The sequence below is a fragment of the Otolemur garnettii genome, unplaced genomic scaffold (assembly GCF_000181295.1).
Source record: "Otolemur garnettii isolate 467f Iridium unplaced genomic scaffold, OtoGar3 scaffold00050, whole genome shotgun sequence".
Taxonomy (NCBI): domain Eukaryota; kingdom Metazoa; phylum Chordata; class Mammalia; order Primates; family Galagidae; genus Otolemur; species Otolemur garnettii.
The window spans coordinates 7,148,493-7,164,232 of record NW_003852445.1 but is presented as its reverse complement, the minus strand read 5'-3'; the positions used below and the strand labels follow the sequence as shown (position 1 = coordinate 7,164,232).

At 53.9% G+C, this 15,740-nt stretch overlaps 2 protein-coding genes across 4 annotated transcripts; both read right to left on the bottom strand.

The window, feature by feature from the left end:
- Positions 1-1,800: 1,800 nt before the first annotated feature.
- On the bottom strand, positions 1,801-3,998 carry CHST14 (carbohydrate sulfotransferase 14). Its single transcript, XM_003791721.1, has one exon. It carries the CDS (start codon positions 3,747-3,749, stop codon positions 2,619-2,621), a length of 1,131 nt encoding a protein of 376 aa, XP_003791769.1. The 5' UTR covers positions 3,750-3,998; the 3' UTR covers positions 1,801-2,618.
- Positions 3,999-6,893: 2,895 nt separating this feature from the next.
- BAHD1 (bromo adjacent homology domain containing 1) lies at positions 6,894-15,491 on the bottom strand. 3 transcript variants are annotated; one of them, XM_003791720.3, is made up of 6 exons: positions 14,054-15,491; positions 12,130-12,512; positions 10,995-11,154; positions 10,454-10,530; positions 9,639-9,739; positions 6,894-9,176 (listed from the first exon to the last, which is right to left on the bottom strand). In XM_003791720.3, exons 1-6 carry the CDS (start codon positions 15,480-15,482, stop codon positions 8,987-8,989), a joined length of 2,340 nt encoding a protein of 779 aa, XP_003791768.1. In that variant the 5' UTR covers positions 15,483-15,491; the 3' UTR covers positions 6,894-8,986. The 3 variants fall into 3 exon arrangements, with proteins under 3 accessions (XP_003791768.1, XP_023370069.1, XP_012661828.1); XM_023514301.1 differs by having other exon boundaries at positions 9,639-9,730; XM_012806374.2 differs by having other exon boundaries at positions 12,130-12,509.
- Positions 15,492-15,740: the final 249 nt, after the last annotated feature.

The following is a 15,740-nucleotide window of genomic DNA, read 5'->3' as shown; positions in this document are numbered from 1 at the left end:
TCTAGTGCTGGGCTGACACAGTGTCCTGGCTTCTCCCCTGTGTCCCAGGCCTCTGAATGATCAGCTATTCAACTAGCCTGGGATGGGTCCTTTTACTCATTTTGTCTTCATTAATTCCCTGCAGCAATCTATGTTAGATAGTCATCATTATTCCCATGATAAAACAGAAAAAACAGACATTCAGAGAGGTTGTCAGACAGTTGGTGAGGAGTTGGGACTTGCACAGTCTAGGTAAAGTCCCCAGAGCCAAAGGGACCCTGAAGAAGGGCATCTGACCCAGATAGGGAACCAGGTATGGCCTTCTGGAAGCAACTTGACCTGATAAGTCATGGCAGAGAGCCATGCATGCCTATAGAAATTCCTTCCCCAACTTTAGAAAATGGGGTTAGTTTTTCTCTCCAAAGTCTGATCAGCAGCAAAGCTAGTAGGTGGTATCTGCAAGGGGTCTCTCCCCGCCTCCCTCCCTTGCTTCCTTGGACCCCACCTCTTACCACAGACTCAGGTCCTTCAAGTTAGCAATTCCCACTGGGGGCATATGATAGAGGTAAGGGCCAGCTCTAGCCTTCCCACAAGTCAGCCGACCCAGCCCCCATCTGTTCTCCATCCCATGGTGGGCCTGGGATTTCTGGAGAGCAATGGGAGAATAGGTCACACTGAGGGCTGTCCTCTTGTTCTGCCTATTCAATCTCCCACAACTTCCTCTGGACTTAAGTCAGCAAGAGCCTGCCCTTCACTCAACTGCCTTGTCTTCCTTCCTTCCAATGCTCAATGCCAGCATTAACCTCTTCTTACTCATACATGAATCCCCCTTTTCATTTGAAAATGCTCTGGGAAGGCCAACGCAGTGGCTCAAGCTTGTAATCCTAGCACGCTGGGAGCCTGAAGAGGGTGGATTGCTTGAGCTTGGGGGTTCAAGACCAACCTGAGCAAGAGCAAGATCCGTCTCTACTAAAAATAGAAAAACTAGCTGGGCATTGTGGCTCTTGCCTATAGTCCCAGGTGGTCGGGAGGTCGAGGCAAGAGGATTGCCTGACCCCCAAGATTTTGAGGTTGCTGTGAGCTATTATGCCACGGCACTCCACCCAGGGCAACAGAGTGAGACAGAGGAGAGGAGAGGAGAGGGGAGGGGAGAGAAGGGAGGAGAGAATGAAAATGCTCTAGGGCCTCATCACTCAAGAAGTATACCTGGCTCGGCGCCTGTGGCTCAGGTGGCTAAGGCGCCAGCCACATACACCTAAGGTGGTGGGTTCAAATCCAGCCTGGGCCCGCCAAACAACAAAGATGGCTGAAACCAAAAAAAAAAATAGCCGGGCGTTGTGGTGGGCGCCTGTGGTCCCAGCTACTTGGGAGGCGGAGGCAGGAGACTCGCTTGAGCCCAGAGTTGGAGGTTGCTGTGAGCTGTGAGGCCATGGCACTCTACCCAGGGTGACAGCTTGAGGCTCTGTCTCAAAAAAAAAAAAAAAAAAAAAAAGAAGTATACCTAAGAGGAAGAGGAGCCCATGTTTCCTACCCTTCTTCAGGGAATAATCCATGTACATATTCCCTGGACCTAGGGCCATTCCTAACTGGGCTTGCCCGTTAATGACACCCTATAATCTGAGTCTGTGATCTGGTATGAGTTATTAAAGGCCCCCAAAGGCTCCATAGCATGGCAATGGCCCACTGAATCAGCCCAAGCAGGCGACAGCTGGTCTTACTTCCTCTACCTGCAAGCTCCCTTTCCTACCTGGGGAGACAGACATCTAGATTTGCTGAATCCACAGGAGCTCAGAGGGAGAATCACAGAGATGCTCACTTTAAATACAAAACAGCTTTATTAAAAATTCAGCTATTAGGAAAGCAAAGCCCTTACAAGAGTTCTATCAAAAAGTATAAAATTTAAATAACGCATCAGAAAAGTGGTAGCCAGACATACCAGCCACAGTTACTTTGGGGGTAGGAGAATTAGAGAGGAGGTTCTCAGTACCCTAGGGAAAGGCTGGGCGCAGGGGTCTTTGGATGCCTGCGGGGCTGGCCCCTAGAGCTACCAGGCAAAGGTCCTGCTTCAGTTTTCTTTTCCTTAGAAAAAATGGAAAGGACCTAGCAAGTGTAGGAAATTCTGAGTCTGGAGCAGAAAGGCAAAAGTCATTTTTAAGGCACGTCTGCTCATTTCAGTCCTGAGGCACATGGGATGGATAAATAGGGGATCAGAGCCACAGGATCCTTGGCTGTGGTCGTGCTTCCTCTTGGCTGGTGCCACCTTTGGGTTTAGCCACAGGTTAAATTAAGGTAGACCAAATGGACTGATCAATCCCAGGCAGCCAGGGGCCCAGAGACTGTCTTTAGATCAGACATGTTGCTTCACCACAACTGGTGTCTGGTCCAGGACAAAAAGGATTACACAGTCTCCCACGAGATCTCCCAAATGGGGAGCAGCAGGCTTCCTGTCTAGCTCTGTCTTCTGAGCTACTGTGGCCACCCACCTGGGACAAGGATCTTCTGAGGGCATACCCTACCATCTAGGCATCTGGAGAAGCCCTGAAGCCCAGAGTCAGGGTTTCTCTGAATGGCAGGCAGAAGCACAAGGAGTTTGTGCTTGTTAAAACCTGTCCCCAACAGCTGCTGCCTTACACTCATGGTCACTGGTGACAGGCCTCCCTGGTGACATTAGGCAGTGGGTAAGCAAAGAGAGAGAAATCCAAGATATACTTGGGCAGCACATCCTGCAGGACGGCCCGAGGGGCACTGCACAGGTGATAGTGCAGGCTTTCAGGGCTGGCTGGCCTGTACCAGGCCTGGCGAGTGGGAAATCGGACATGGGGTGGTGCTTGCACCCACTCCAGCACCTGGTTGGCATCAGCCTCCAGCCGCTCATAGGAGCCCACAAAGTCATAGTGCACGGCACAAGGCTGGCACAGGTGGTACACGGGCATCCAGTGCTCATTCATGCGCTCAGGGTCCTCGTCCACCAGGTATCTCAGGAACTCGGGGAAGGTGACATCATCCCCTGCAGGGCTGGGGCCGGCTCCAGCCCTGTACCGCCTCACGATCTCAGCTCCATAGCGCAGCTGGTACTCTCGGATCTCGCCAAACTTGTTGCGGTAGGCAGAGAGGAGGCGTTCCAAGGGGTCCCGAACAAACAGGAACTTGAAGTAGTGCTGCAGGCGGTAGCGAATCTCCTCAGGCCGCAGGTCTGCCAGGAACACCAGGTCACTGCGGTGGTCCATTTTGAGGCGGACGTCCACGCTGTCCAGAACACCCGCCAACACCTTCAGCACCCGCTTCCAGTTAGAGCAGGCCACTTTGGGGACGTAGCAATAGAGGAAGCGGTAGCGGTCACTTACAAGGATGTGGCGCAGCAGGGTGCGCCGCTGCCCCACTGGCAAGTCCCAGGGGTCCCGGGGCATGCCGGGCTGTCCGCACACCGCCCGCAAGGTCCGGTTCCGGACGTCCTGCCGCACTTGGAAGTCCGAGTCCCCAGCATTCAGAGGCAGCTCCCCAAGCTTGGGGACTGTCCCGCGCCAGGCTGTGCCCTCGCGGCCGAGAGGGTGCAGGGGAGGGGGCTTCATCTCAGCCAGGATGCCCCGCTCGATCATGAGCAGCAGTCCGCTGGAGGCCACGATCACCGCAAACATCAGCATGGACGGCAGCAGCAAGGGCGGCCCTCCGAGCCCAGCTCGGGCCCTGCCTAGCTGGGCGCGCCTTAGCGCCCGGTCCAGGGGCTCGGCGCCATTTGGGGCCGCCAGCGGGGTCAGCGGGCGGGGGAACATGGTGCTCCCGGGGTGGGGGCCTGCGCCGGCCCGGCTGATCCGAGGACTGCCTGAGAGGCGGACTCGGGCTGGGGGCGGGAGGAGGGTTTGGGCCGGCCCAAGGAGGGGAGGAGGGGGGAGGGGAGGGCTGGCGGGGTGGCCCTGGCGTGTGCGGGGGTGGCCGACTCCGGGATTGCAGCGCCGGAGCGGGCGGCGGGCAGGCGCGGCGAGGTACCAGGGCCGGATGTCCCGCCCGGCGGCTCTCCACCCTCTGCCCAGCCGTGACACAGGCGCGGGGGCGGGCCCACGCCAAGGGCGGGGGGGTGGGGCCGCCCCTGCGGGGAGCGGGCTGGGGAGGACGCACGCGGCGGACCCCGACCCGGGAGAGGCGCTTAAGCCAGGGACGCCTCTGTCCTCCGGGTCTGGGGACAAAAGCTGCTGAGACTCCAAAGGCGGAAAAGACCCAAGCTGCGGGCCCCTTTCACGCAGCCAGTGCGTATCCTCAGGGAGCTGGACGGAGGGGACCCTCACCTAACCCGCCGCAAACTCGGCCAAGTCTTTCCTCCGCCAGCGGGTCTGGAGGCAGTAAGACCACAGACTCCAGACGTGCAGGGGCCGGTCTTTCTCTGCAGAGTTCTCAGTGTGCTCTCCCTTGCTGCCTTTATACCCTTCAGCCCCGCAGGTCCTGACCACTCCAGGAAAGAGGAACAGGACTGTCAGAGACTGACCAATGTCTCCATGGTGACATAGGGTTTAACAATACCTGGGGACTACAGTGCTTTTCCACCGGGGCAACGTGAAATGTCTAGAAATGGAGACATCCGTCTGCCTTCTCTCCTTTAGGCCTGAAGCACTGGGATAACTGGGGCACTCTGGGGAGGGGCTAACGGCCAGTTGGTGCCTAAGGACTGCTGGTGGAGCCAGCATACATTTTGAAGGGTGAGGGGGGGGGGGCAGAGCAGTGGGGGGAAACAGCAAGCGGTCTCCTTGCCTGGAGCCAAATGTGTGCTCAATGGTAGCAGGCTGATCCTATGGGCCAACACCCCCACCCACCTGGATGGTCAACCACCTGAACTGTGAAGCTAAGTATGCATACTTCACTGTGCTACGTGGGGAACCAGCAAGGCTCTGAAGCAGAGTAGCCACATGATCAGAGAGCCCAAGCCTGCTAAGTATTTTGTACTCAGTAGCTCCCTTAGTAAGGCATTTCCATCTTATAGCTGAAGTAACAAAGAGGCTCTAAAACCTAAACTCCTAATCAGGATCTTTCTGAGATTAATGGAGCACATTGTGGGAGGGATGGGAGGAAGCAGCTAACCCCAGGGCAAACTGTTCTGAAGGGATGATGGAAAATAGAAGATGCCAGTGGGAAAATAGAGTTATACTACTTGGTCAGAAGAATTCAGAAGAACAAGGGAGATTTGAGGGACAAGATTACACTATAGGGTTCATGGATGAGCCCCCCAATCCCAGCAACGAGAGCACACTCCTATCCTGAGTGAACAGCAATGGGAAGCCTTGTGGCTGCCAGCTCCCCAGGCTGGGCTCCCCACATCCCAGTTTGAGCATTGAGTGCTGGGGTTGGACGTCTTGGTAAAGGGTTAGCTCTGGTGTAGTGGCTCACACTTGTAATCCCAGCAGTCTTGAGCGGCCAAAGGAGGCCTGCCTGATCAGGCTCAGGAGTTTGAGACAAGCCTGAGCATGAATGAGAGACCCAGCCTCTACTAAAAATACAAAGAACAAAACGAAAAAACTAGCTGGGCATTCTGGCAGGCATTACTGTAGTCCCAGCTACTTGGGAGGCTGAGGCAAGAGGATCGCTGGAGCCCAGGAGTTTGAGGTTGCTGTGTGTTGTGACATCAGGGTACTCTACCCAGGACCACAGAGTGAGACTCTCAAAAATGACCACATTGCTCCTTTTGCTTCTAGTAGCAGTAAAGGTATACCTTTTTGGTAGTAAGATTTTTTTTACTGAGACCATTTTGCCCATTTGTCTTCTAAACTAGGAGAGGAAAAATGACCTTTAAAAGTTTTGGGGGCTCGGTGCAGTGGCTCATGCTTGTAATCTTAGCATTATGGGAGGCCAAGGAGGTGGACTGAGCTTGGGAGTTCAAGAATAGCATGAGTAAGAGCAAGACCCTAACCCTATCTCTAAAACTACTCGGGTGTTGTGGCAGGCACCTTAGTTCCAACTACTTGGGAGGCTGAGGCAAGAGAATAATTTAAGCCCAAGAAGTTTGAGGTTGCTGTGAGCTACAACGTCACAGCACTCTACTGAGGGTGACAAAGTGAGACTGTCTCCAAAAAAAAAAAAAAAAAAAAAGTTTTTTTGGGTGGCACCTGTGGCTCAAAGGAGTAGGGCGCTGGGCCCCATATGCCGGAAGTGGCAGGTTCAAACCCAGCCCCAGCCAAAAACTGCAAAAAATATATATAAATAAGTAAAGTTTTTGGTAATTTGGCCATATGTGCTCATTTCTGTAACAGAGTAATTTTCTGTGTTAGCAGTTAGGGTAAGACTCCTGAGGGAGTCTCTGGGCAGGGTACTTATCTCCATATCAGTTTCCTGTCTATAAAATGAGGATAGACTATCACCCATCTCAAGGGACTATTGTGGACAGCATAATGAAGGAAGTACAATATCAAGTCCATGGTGGTGTCTGTGCCACTAATAACCTCTATGGAAATGCACCTGCCCCTGTGACCAGATATCCCTAACAAAATGGAAAAGAGAATTTAGTGGCCATACTCTGCATCCCAGAAATCCCTCTGGCCTTACAGCCACCCTACCTTGAACTTGGTTAGGAGCGATCCAGCTGGTCACAAACCCTTAGCCCTATGACATGACCTTCATTTCCTCAGCAAGCAAGGAGGGCTGGTTTCATGATACAAAGACTCTAGGCAGGTTACCCACTTATAGACCAGTCTCCAGGTCACTCTGACCAGGTGAGGGCAACCCAAGGATTTCACGTAGACCTAAACAGGCAGCTGTGGCCACCACAATGTCAAGATGACAACTCCAAGTTCCCACTCCCTTCTTTACCCCTACTTTCCCGCCTTCTTTTTTTATGGGCCTCAAGTGAGCACCTGTGCTACAACGCTTAAAAGGAAACAAGAATAGTGAGTCCCTCCACACCCACATACCAAAAGATGACAGGACACACAGGAAATGATCCTTTTCTAAATCAATACAATTTCTCAAATTTATTTTTTTCTTAAAGAAGTACTTCTAATCTCTGTCAAAAGGGAGGTGAGGGTCCTCCCTCCCTTGTAAACACTGAAATACAGATCTGGGAAACCAAGATCGACACACACAAAAAGTGCATTTTACAAAATATCAACTAAAATATATTTTACATGGATTATGTTTCCATTGAAATTCTACCAGCTGCATTTTCAGGTTCGAAAAAATATTTCCACATCTAAGAGATTTCAAAAGCATTTAAGTTCTGCGCAGCAGCCCCTGCCTCCTAGGAGGAGGACCTTGATCTCCTCTCCTGCTAGATAAGGCTGGGCTCCTTGACAGCAAGGGCCCAGCACCCTGGGAATGAGTAGGCCCCAAGGCAGGCTCTCCAGAGTCCCTGCTGCCACTCTGACAACTTCTTAATGACCACCCCATCTTCCCACACAAATACCTTCCTTGAAACAGCTTATTCAATATAAGGAGACCCAAGACTCTCCCCTTTGGGTTTAAGACTGGGCTTCCCAAGCGTAGATTCACCTCTGAAACCTCCAGGCCTTACCCAAACCTAATGACCAATCTGGAGGAACTCAACTTCTAAGGGACAAGGCATGAGGGTTGCCAGGGGAGCGGTCAGGATTCATGTCCACCTCTTTCTGCAGCCCCTGCCTGACTGTTCTCCTCCAGTGTCACCTCCATAGCAAGCTAGGTCTATGGCTGCCCCTCCTCCCTAAAGGAGGACCCAGTGCTGCCCTTCTCAACTCCTACCCCTGAGGGTATACCCTTGTGGAAGTGCTCAGGTCGCAGGTTCCCAATGACAGGCCCAAGCCACACTCCACTTTACTCCCTCTCCCCACCATGCTCCTCTTTGGTACAAATAAGAAATAACCAGGCTGCTCCAGCCCCTTCACAAAGAGTCTCAAGGCCAGGGACTAGTCCAGCCAAGGACAACAGGGGGCTGAGCCTCTTAATCTATTCTGGAGAGTAGCATGAGGTGAGAACAGGGCCTATGGGCAACAGGAACAAATTGAAGATATTAGGTCCTTAGCTCCTAGAGTGAGTGGCTGCAGCTCAGCAGGTCTGCGGACTGATACAGTGTTGATTCTCCACTGGATGTAAATTAGTGCAATCTACAAAAGACTAGGTAAGGGGTGGCAGGGCAAGGGGAGCCACAGCACTCCTTTGGTTTGATTTCAGGTGGGTGTGGCTTGAAGAATCATGTGTGAAGTTCTGCAAGAGGTTTCCTGGAACCTCCAAGTGTAAGGCAAGAGGAAAAATCTTCAACAAATCAGGTAGCAATTTTCCTTGTCCCCTGCCCCCTAACCTCTCCCAGCACCCATTTGCCCTCCCAGATATGACAAACCCCAGGTTGATCAATTAACTTTCTGGGAAGCAGCCAGGCCTACTGGGTGGCCCTCTTTAGGAGGCAGACAGGAGACTGACTCTCACAAGTGAGCCACACCTATGACTATCAGGGCCAGGTCAATTTGTCCCAGCACCACTGGCTACTGTAGGGGCAAAGGAAGAAAGCCAGAGAAAGGCCTTGTGTCAGGAAGAGGAAGTCTATGCTCTAGAAGCCAGACTCTGGCCGTCTATGCCTCAGAGGAACAAGCTCAGAGCTGTGCTAGAAACTGGGAAAGCCTGGTCCCAGGCTGAGGGGAAGCAGCGGGTCACAGTGGGTGAGGTAAAGCTGGCTCCCATTCCCCCTTAGAGGGCCTGGGGGAGGCTCCAGAAGGCCTAGTTCCTGAAGGACCTTGTCCCCCCCAGGATCCACGTCCTTCAGGCTTGCCCTAGACTGGGGAAGACTGCTTCTTCGAGTCTCCACCTTGGGGGGGCCACAGGCAGGCACAGACCTGGGCCAAACTGAGGGCTCTGATGCTTTTCTTATACACCAGCCTCCCCCCCTTCCCTCCCATAGGGCCCAGAACCCACTGGGATCCCTGCCCTCCCACCCCCAAGAGAACCACAGGCTAGCAACCTCAGGCTCCTGTGGCCCCTTAACCAAGTGCTGTGCTTCAAGCAGTGCCCCCTGCCCCAAGCCCCACCTGCCCGTGGGTGCCCCAGTGTGGGCATGAGGAGGTTACTGAGGGTTCTTGAGGATGCGGCCATGGCGGAAGTCATACACATGGCGGCAAAGGAACACCAACTCAGGGTCTGTGTCCTCGGGCACTGTGCGGTGTGGCGGGGTGGAGTAGTCTGCAGAGGGGGGCACCAGTGCTGTCTTCCGACTGGGAAGGCCCTCACCTCGGCGCTTGGCCATGGCACAGAATCTGCAGGGACATGCCAGTCATTGTCTTTACTTTGTAGGAAGACTAGTTCCCTCCCTCCCCTGCCCAGAGTTTTGGAACATACCCCTCACCCCTCAGGGTGGTGCTGACTCCACCCCTGTCACTGTCACTGGGGCTATGCACACTCTGCCAACCACCCATCTTCTCTGTCACTAAGGAACACATCTGCCAGGTCTTTTTTCCAATCACCTGGCAATTCTAGATTTTCTCCAACAGTAATACTGTCACCCCCAACTCTGCTCCAACCATTCTACCTAAGTGGAGCAACAAGTTTTCTTCTTTCCTCTAAAAAAATTAAGATGGTGGAGGCAGGCCATAAAGAAGAAAGTGCTGGGAGATTAGACCCAGAGCAGAATGAGGTCCCCTTGGGGAATCCCAGGCAGCCCCCAAACATCCCTGGGGACCTGAGGGGAGGCCAGCCAGGGGGTACAGGGTAGAACTCACCTGCAGTACTCAGCAAAGGTCAACACATAGCACTTCTCCTCAATGCAGGCCACACTGTTCTGGTCCTGATGCCGCGATGCAAAGACTTCATTCTGCAAGGGCTCAAAGGGAGGCAGGTGGAGTTTTGTTACCAGGGCTGGAAAACACCTAACTCTTGGAGGAAGGCAGACATTGCCTCTTTGCTGGGATTGCTGACCTGAGCTAGTGACCTCAGAAGTCTGGGAACTTCCCTGTCTCACTTACCACTCCCGGGCATCCCGCTTCTTTTAGAAACCCTCCCACTAGGTTTCTCCTAGGTTGTATCTTTCTCAGGAACAGCCAGGTACCTGCTCTGGCCCCTGTCACTGACTTTCCAAGCCCCCACCCTTGCCCAGGGAAGGAAAGGGGAATTGGTTTCTATCTTTCCAGTTAGATGAAAAAAATTCCTGCAAGGAGGAACGACATAAAGGTGAGCTCTAATCACAGTTACTTCTCTTAGCACACAGCTTAGGAGAGAGCCTAATGGTCTGAGGAGTCTTTTTCTACTCTCCCTCTCATGCTGCAGACAACACCTCACCTTTCCTACTGTCAGGAAGCCACACTGCTCCCACTCTGGTACCCCCTGCCCACGAAAGCTCCCTTTTAAGACAAAGCTTATCCCCTTACAAACACAAATTGGGGTAGTGTCAGGAAAAGAGGCTAAAGCCTGGGCCCTTCCCCAGGTTCTCTGGAGTCCAAGGGTAACAAAACCCACAGGAAGTGACTTCCCGTAGCTACCCTCCCCAGGCCATCACCTCTCTCTCCATCAGTCCAGCCCTACCCACAAGGCAGCTCACCTCGTGCATGCTGGGACTGCGGCCTCCCTGTAAGTGCTCAGGTCTGTAATACCACAAGAGGCTCATCATCAACTCTCCTGAGGGGACAAAAGAAGTGGTCATGACTTGAGCTGGCAACCCAAGTTACTTAGGGCAGACAGGCTGGCCACCTGCCCTAGAAGAAGGTTCATCCAACCTCAAGGCCTAGGCCAATCCTGCAGGCTCCGTCCATCCATGTCCCTTGCCCCAGGCCAAGCATTCAATAGCCTGGAATGCTGCTAGGCATGGAGGGAGAAGGGGGAGCAAGAACTGACAGGTTGAGGTGGGGGAACAGGTGCCCAGGCCCTGTTAGCTAGAGAAGTTAATGAGCTGATCCAACCCAAGCTACAAGGTTGTCCGCAGCCCTCGGCAGCAGACAGACCCCAGCTGAGTGGAAGCACAGTCTGTGCCAGGAACATGGGGAGACTCGTGCCAAGTCAAACTCCAGGCAGGGACTGATCTGTGGCCTGTAGTTCTGCTGAAGGCAGCTGCCCTTTGGGTCCCCAGCCAGAAGGACAGGTACCTGACTCAGGGTTCTCCCAGAGGGCAGAGATCTTGGCCACATAAGGTGTGGACGTCTTTCGCGGGCCTGACTTGAGGAGGACAGTGTCCCGGACTCGGATTGTCTCTCCATGTCGCTCTACCGCCTGGTAGCTCTTTCGGATGGCTGGTTCCGGCTCATCCTAGGCAATAAACCAATGATACAAATAGGCTTGAGGGGCCATATTCAAAGGGAGGATGGAGGGAGGGAAGGACATTGTCTCTACTGTCTCTGTCAAGGTGTCAAACCACTAAGCTCGTTTGCATGGTGAACTCTTTTTCCTGAGCCTAGCTTTCAAAGATAGGATGGGGACAGCGAATTTCTGTGGTTGGAGAAAGGGTAGGAGATGGGAACAGGGGTAGGAAAGTGGCCCAAAGCTTCTGGGGCTGAGCTCTGGCTACCACACCCTGACAGCTAACTCTCCCACTCCAAGTCCTCCAAGTAAGTGCTCCCCTCCCTAATGGGACAGTCTGGGTTTGAGCCCTTAAACCACCATCATAAGTGGCATAGCTTTGGGCGATTATTTAATCTACTACTAAGCCGCCACTTCTTCATCTGTAAAATGGGGATAATTACAGGACCATGACATACCACACAGGGTAGGGCAGGGTGAAGATTAAAGAGGATGATGCACGCAAAGTGCTTAGCTCAGTTCTGGCACCTAAGAGGCGCTCAATCAATTTTAGGTGACATTCTTTTCATCATCCCAGTCTCTGTATCACTAATTTTCTCTGCACATCCCAACTTCCCCTATACAAACTTCTGTGAAAAATCTTCATTGAAGTCCTTCACTTCAAAATCCAGGATGGAAGGGCCAGAGTGAGCAGGCATGAGAGGGGTAGATACGCAGATGGCTGCCCCGAGTCAGTCATAAAGATGGCAGCTACCAGCTGTGAATGTATGTCCCCTGACCTCCCCAGGCACCCAGTATAATAACTGAGGGCTAGAAAGCAGGCCAGGCCAACATGAATGGTTCCTGGGGCACACAATAAACTGGAGCCTTGTCACCTCTCAGAGTAAACTAGAGAGCTAGGAGCTACTGAGATCTGCCTCACTACAGGTCCCATGTTGCTACTGCTACCCTCCCTCTCCCCATCAGTTAAGAGCTGGCACTTACCAAAACATACACAGCCTTCTCACAAGCAGCCCCAACAGGCACCCAGCCATTAGTGCGGCGACGGCGACGGCGGCGAGGGCGTGGGCGCTGGACACGTGGCTGCTTGGGGTGGCTGGGCCTGCGAGCAGCCTTGCTCCTTGCAGTGTGCCTGCAGCCGGAGCCCGTGCGCAGACCTGACTTTGAACCGCTGGGAGGCTTGGCGCTCTGAGGGCACGCACGGGCTACTGTTTGAGGCTCTGAGGTGGGTGTCTGAAGATGGGGGACAGGCTCTGCTGCAGGTGGCACGCTGGGTACGGGGCATCCCAAGAGGGGGTGGGCAGGTGAGGCAGGGTGTCCAGCTTCTGGGAGAGGAAATTCCAGCTGGCCTAGGGACCTGCAGCCTTCTAGGAAAAGGAGAGAGTGGGTCAGGACAGGACAAGCAGTAACCCCCCTCCCCACTCCACTCAACCACCTGCCGCCTTCCGAGACTGCTCCTGTCTTAACTCTAAGTATGCACCCCACTAAGGCATCAGAGGCATTTATAGTGGACTGTCAGAGTGATTACCAAGGGGGTGGGGGCATTTCCTGATCTTAGAGACTGGCCAACAGACATTTCCACCACCCCTTCTAGCCTTCAAGATAGAAAGGTAGTGGAAACATCTTCAGCTCTGATGTAAACTTCTCTAAGGCTTCCACAGTGCTCCGGAGGAGGGGTTCTGGAGTCAGACAGCCTGGGACCTGCCAATTATTAGCAGTGTGACCTCGTGCAAGTCACTTTGTCCCTCAGTGCAATATAAATAGTAGTTACAAATAGCACACATATTTAGAACTGGCTGTTTTTAGGTATGACGATAACTCATTTCACCCTAACCCTATGAGGTAGGTACCACTATACTCCCATTTTACAGTTAAGGAAGCTGAGACAGAGTAGTTATTGACTTGTCCCACAGTCATGTGGCTAAGGATATGGGAGAGAACATTACACTCCAGGCTGTCTGGTTCTAGGTCTGTGTTCAATTATACACCAAGCGGCCTCCTATATGTAAAGCATTTAGAATAGTCTCTGGCACATGGTGTTTACCGGACTCCTTATTACTAGAGTGAAGAATGGTGCGGGAGAAGGAAAAGCTCAAGAAAAAGCCTTTTCTCATTTCTTAGAGCTCTAACTCATGCCAGAACCTGAAACAACCAGTCTGCCCAGAGCCAACTGCTCTATAAAGTTGTTTTATAGACCCCTGTAAGAGAGGTGGGAGAGCAGAGAGCTCTGGGAAGGCCCAGCCTTCACCTCCCTAAGCAGCAGGGCAGACCTGCTGGCCAGTGTCATTCTGGTTATCTCACTTCTATCCAGGAGCTGGGGAAGGGTCCCAGAGAGGCGGCTTAAAATACTTCTACCAGTCTAGGGGAAGAAAAATGCCTCTCTGGCTGTCTTATTAGCTGGAACATGAGCTTTTTAGGTGTCGGGGTCCTGCCAGGAAGGCAGATACCAGCATTATGGGCCCCTACACCATGCTATCCATGCCAGTGAACTTGGCTTGTCTTTTCTCAGGGTGTGCCCACCTTGCCTACATGTAGCAAGGCAATGCTCACCTACTGAGCCTGGTACCATCACCCTTCCTGTGAATGCTGAACTCTGCCAGCATGGAGATGGTATTGGCTTCTGGAAAGTAAGGAATTCTAGCTTTCCTCAAGGAGGGCAGAAGAAATATGAGAACTTAGCAAAAGCCCTAATTTCAGTATCTAATTTGCTACTAGAAGTCTAAGAATGGGTCTCCCAATAAGAGAGGAAAGGCCCTCTTGTGCCCTCTACCACTACAATGCTATCTATCTGCCAGGCCAAGAAGTCTCCCTCACAGCCTAGGAAGAGCCCTGTCAAGAATCACAGCCCACCCTCCTGGGATGCCATGTCTCAGAGACCTCAGGACACCCTGCCCCCAGGAAGGCTTACCTGCTGCAAAAGGCATTTTGTAGGGGCAGCTGCCACAGGTAGTGCCAACGTGGGTGAGAGACAAGGGCAACACTCCGCAGATGCTGTAGCCATTCACCCCAGCGTCCTCACTAGAGCCATAGCGAGAGGAGCCCCAGGGAGGGTGCTGGAAAGGGGTGCCTGAGGGCACTGAGCTCGGGGCCAGAAGGAGCCCTTCATTAGGAGCAGCCACTGGGGACAGCTTGCCCTCTGGGAGCATAGGGCAATGGGAATAGCCCCCACACTGAAGGCTGTCTTGGCCACAGTACAGGTAAAAGCTGCCTAGTGCAGTGAGCTCAGGCCCAACACTCAGGCTACTATAGTCGGCAGGGTTGCCAGGCATCGGCAGGGGGGACAGCTGAGGTGCGGGGAAAGAAGGCTGATGCAGTTCCTGCTTGGGGGCAGGTGACTCCTCCCCTGGGCGTCCAGGCTCTGGCTTCAGGGCAGCCTGCCCACCCATCAGCAGGGGCAGGTGGGGGCGCAGCCCCAAGGGGCTCTCCAGGGCCTTGCTCAGGGGCTGGTAAGGTGGCTGGCTGGATGACCCATGAGGAGTGGCAGATGGCCATGGCTCATCAGGGCGCCCTTGCCAGCCAGGTGGCCCTGCAGGCTCCCCAGAGTCAGTCCCCTGCCAGGCCTTGAGATAGTTCTTGCTATTCACCTTGGCCCACTTTGGCCTCAGGGCCTTGGGTGCCAGGGGCTCAGTGGAACGCCCATCTGCTTCTGCATGGGCACGAGGCAGCCGCAAGGGTAGCTCCCGCTCCTGGCTCAGCTTCAGGAAGGCGGCTGCGTTTAGGCTAGCCAGTCTCTTGGGAGCTGGGTCTCCATCTCGGCGGGCACCTTCATCTGGTGCTGCCTCTGGGGACAGGTCCCGACTTCCTCCTCCAAGATCCCCCAGCCGGGGCCTCTTCTTGGAGTTAGACCAGCCCCCAGTGCCACGGTCGCGGTCACGGCTACGGTGGGGGTCTCCCCCTCGACTGCGCCGGGTGCCTGCCAGGCTGCTGGTGTCCTCCCGCTCCAGCAGCAGGTTGTTGAGGGCCTCAGCATTGAGGGAAGCTAGGCGTCGCTTGCGGGGCTGGGGGAGGCCAGGGTCCTCACCAGATGGGGCTGGGCTGGGGGGCTTAGGCAGGTCTGGAGGCAGCTCATCAGCCTCATCTGCACTCTGGGGACCTGCCACATTCTCTAGGCGGGTCAGCAGCACTTGGCAGGCCTTGGGTTTCTCAGGAGCCAGTGTGCGTTTACGCAGTGGGTAGTTCTTGCGGCGCCCTGCAAGGTGCCCTGGGCTCTCAGGCATGGTTGGCTCCATACCCTCAGCCCCTTGCTCCATGTTGCTATCTTCCACGTGTAGGGGCTCTCGGCGGCCAGTGGGGCCTGAACTCAGCATGGGAAGGGACTTCCTCCGAGTGTGTGTCATGGAGTACTTCCAACCTGCAGGACAGAGGGGAGGCAATGAGCAGCCCTCCCTGCCTGCTTTCTTCCCCACTGCAGTTCACCCAGCCCTACTTGCAAGAACTCTGGCCTACTCCTACTCCGTTTCCAGTATAGATTTTTCCAAGACTCCCTTTCCAGAACATGAAGATCAGGCTACCAGCATCTGTGCAAGGACTGGTTCCTTCTCTCTCCTTTGAGCCTATGGTCTCGTTGAACCAAGCCCCCAGGGTCAGGGGACAGG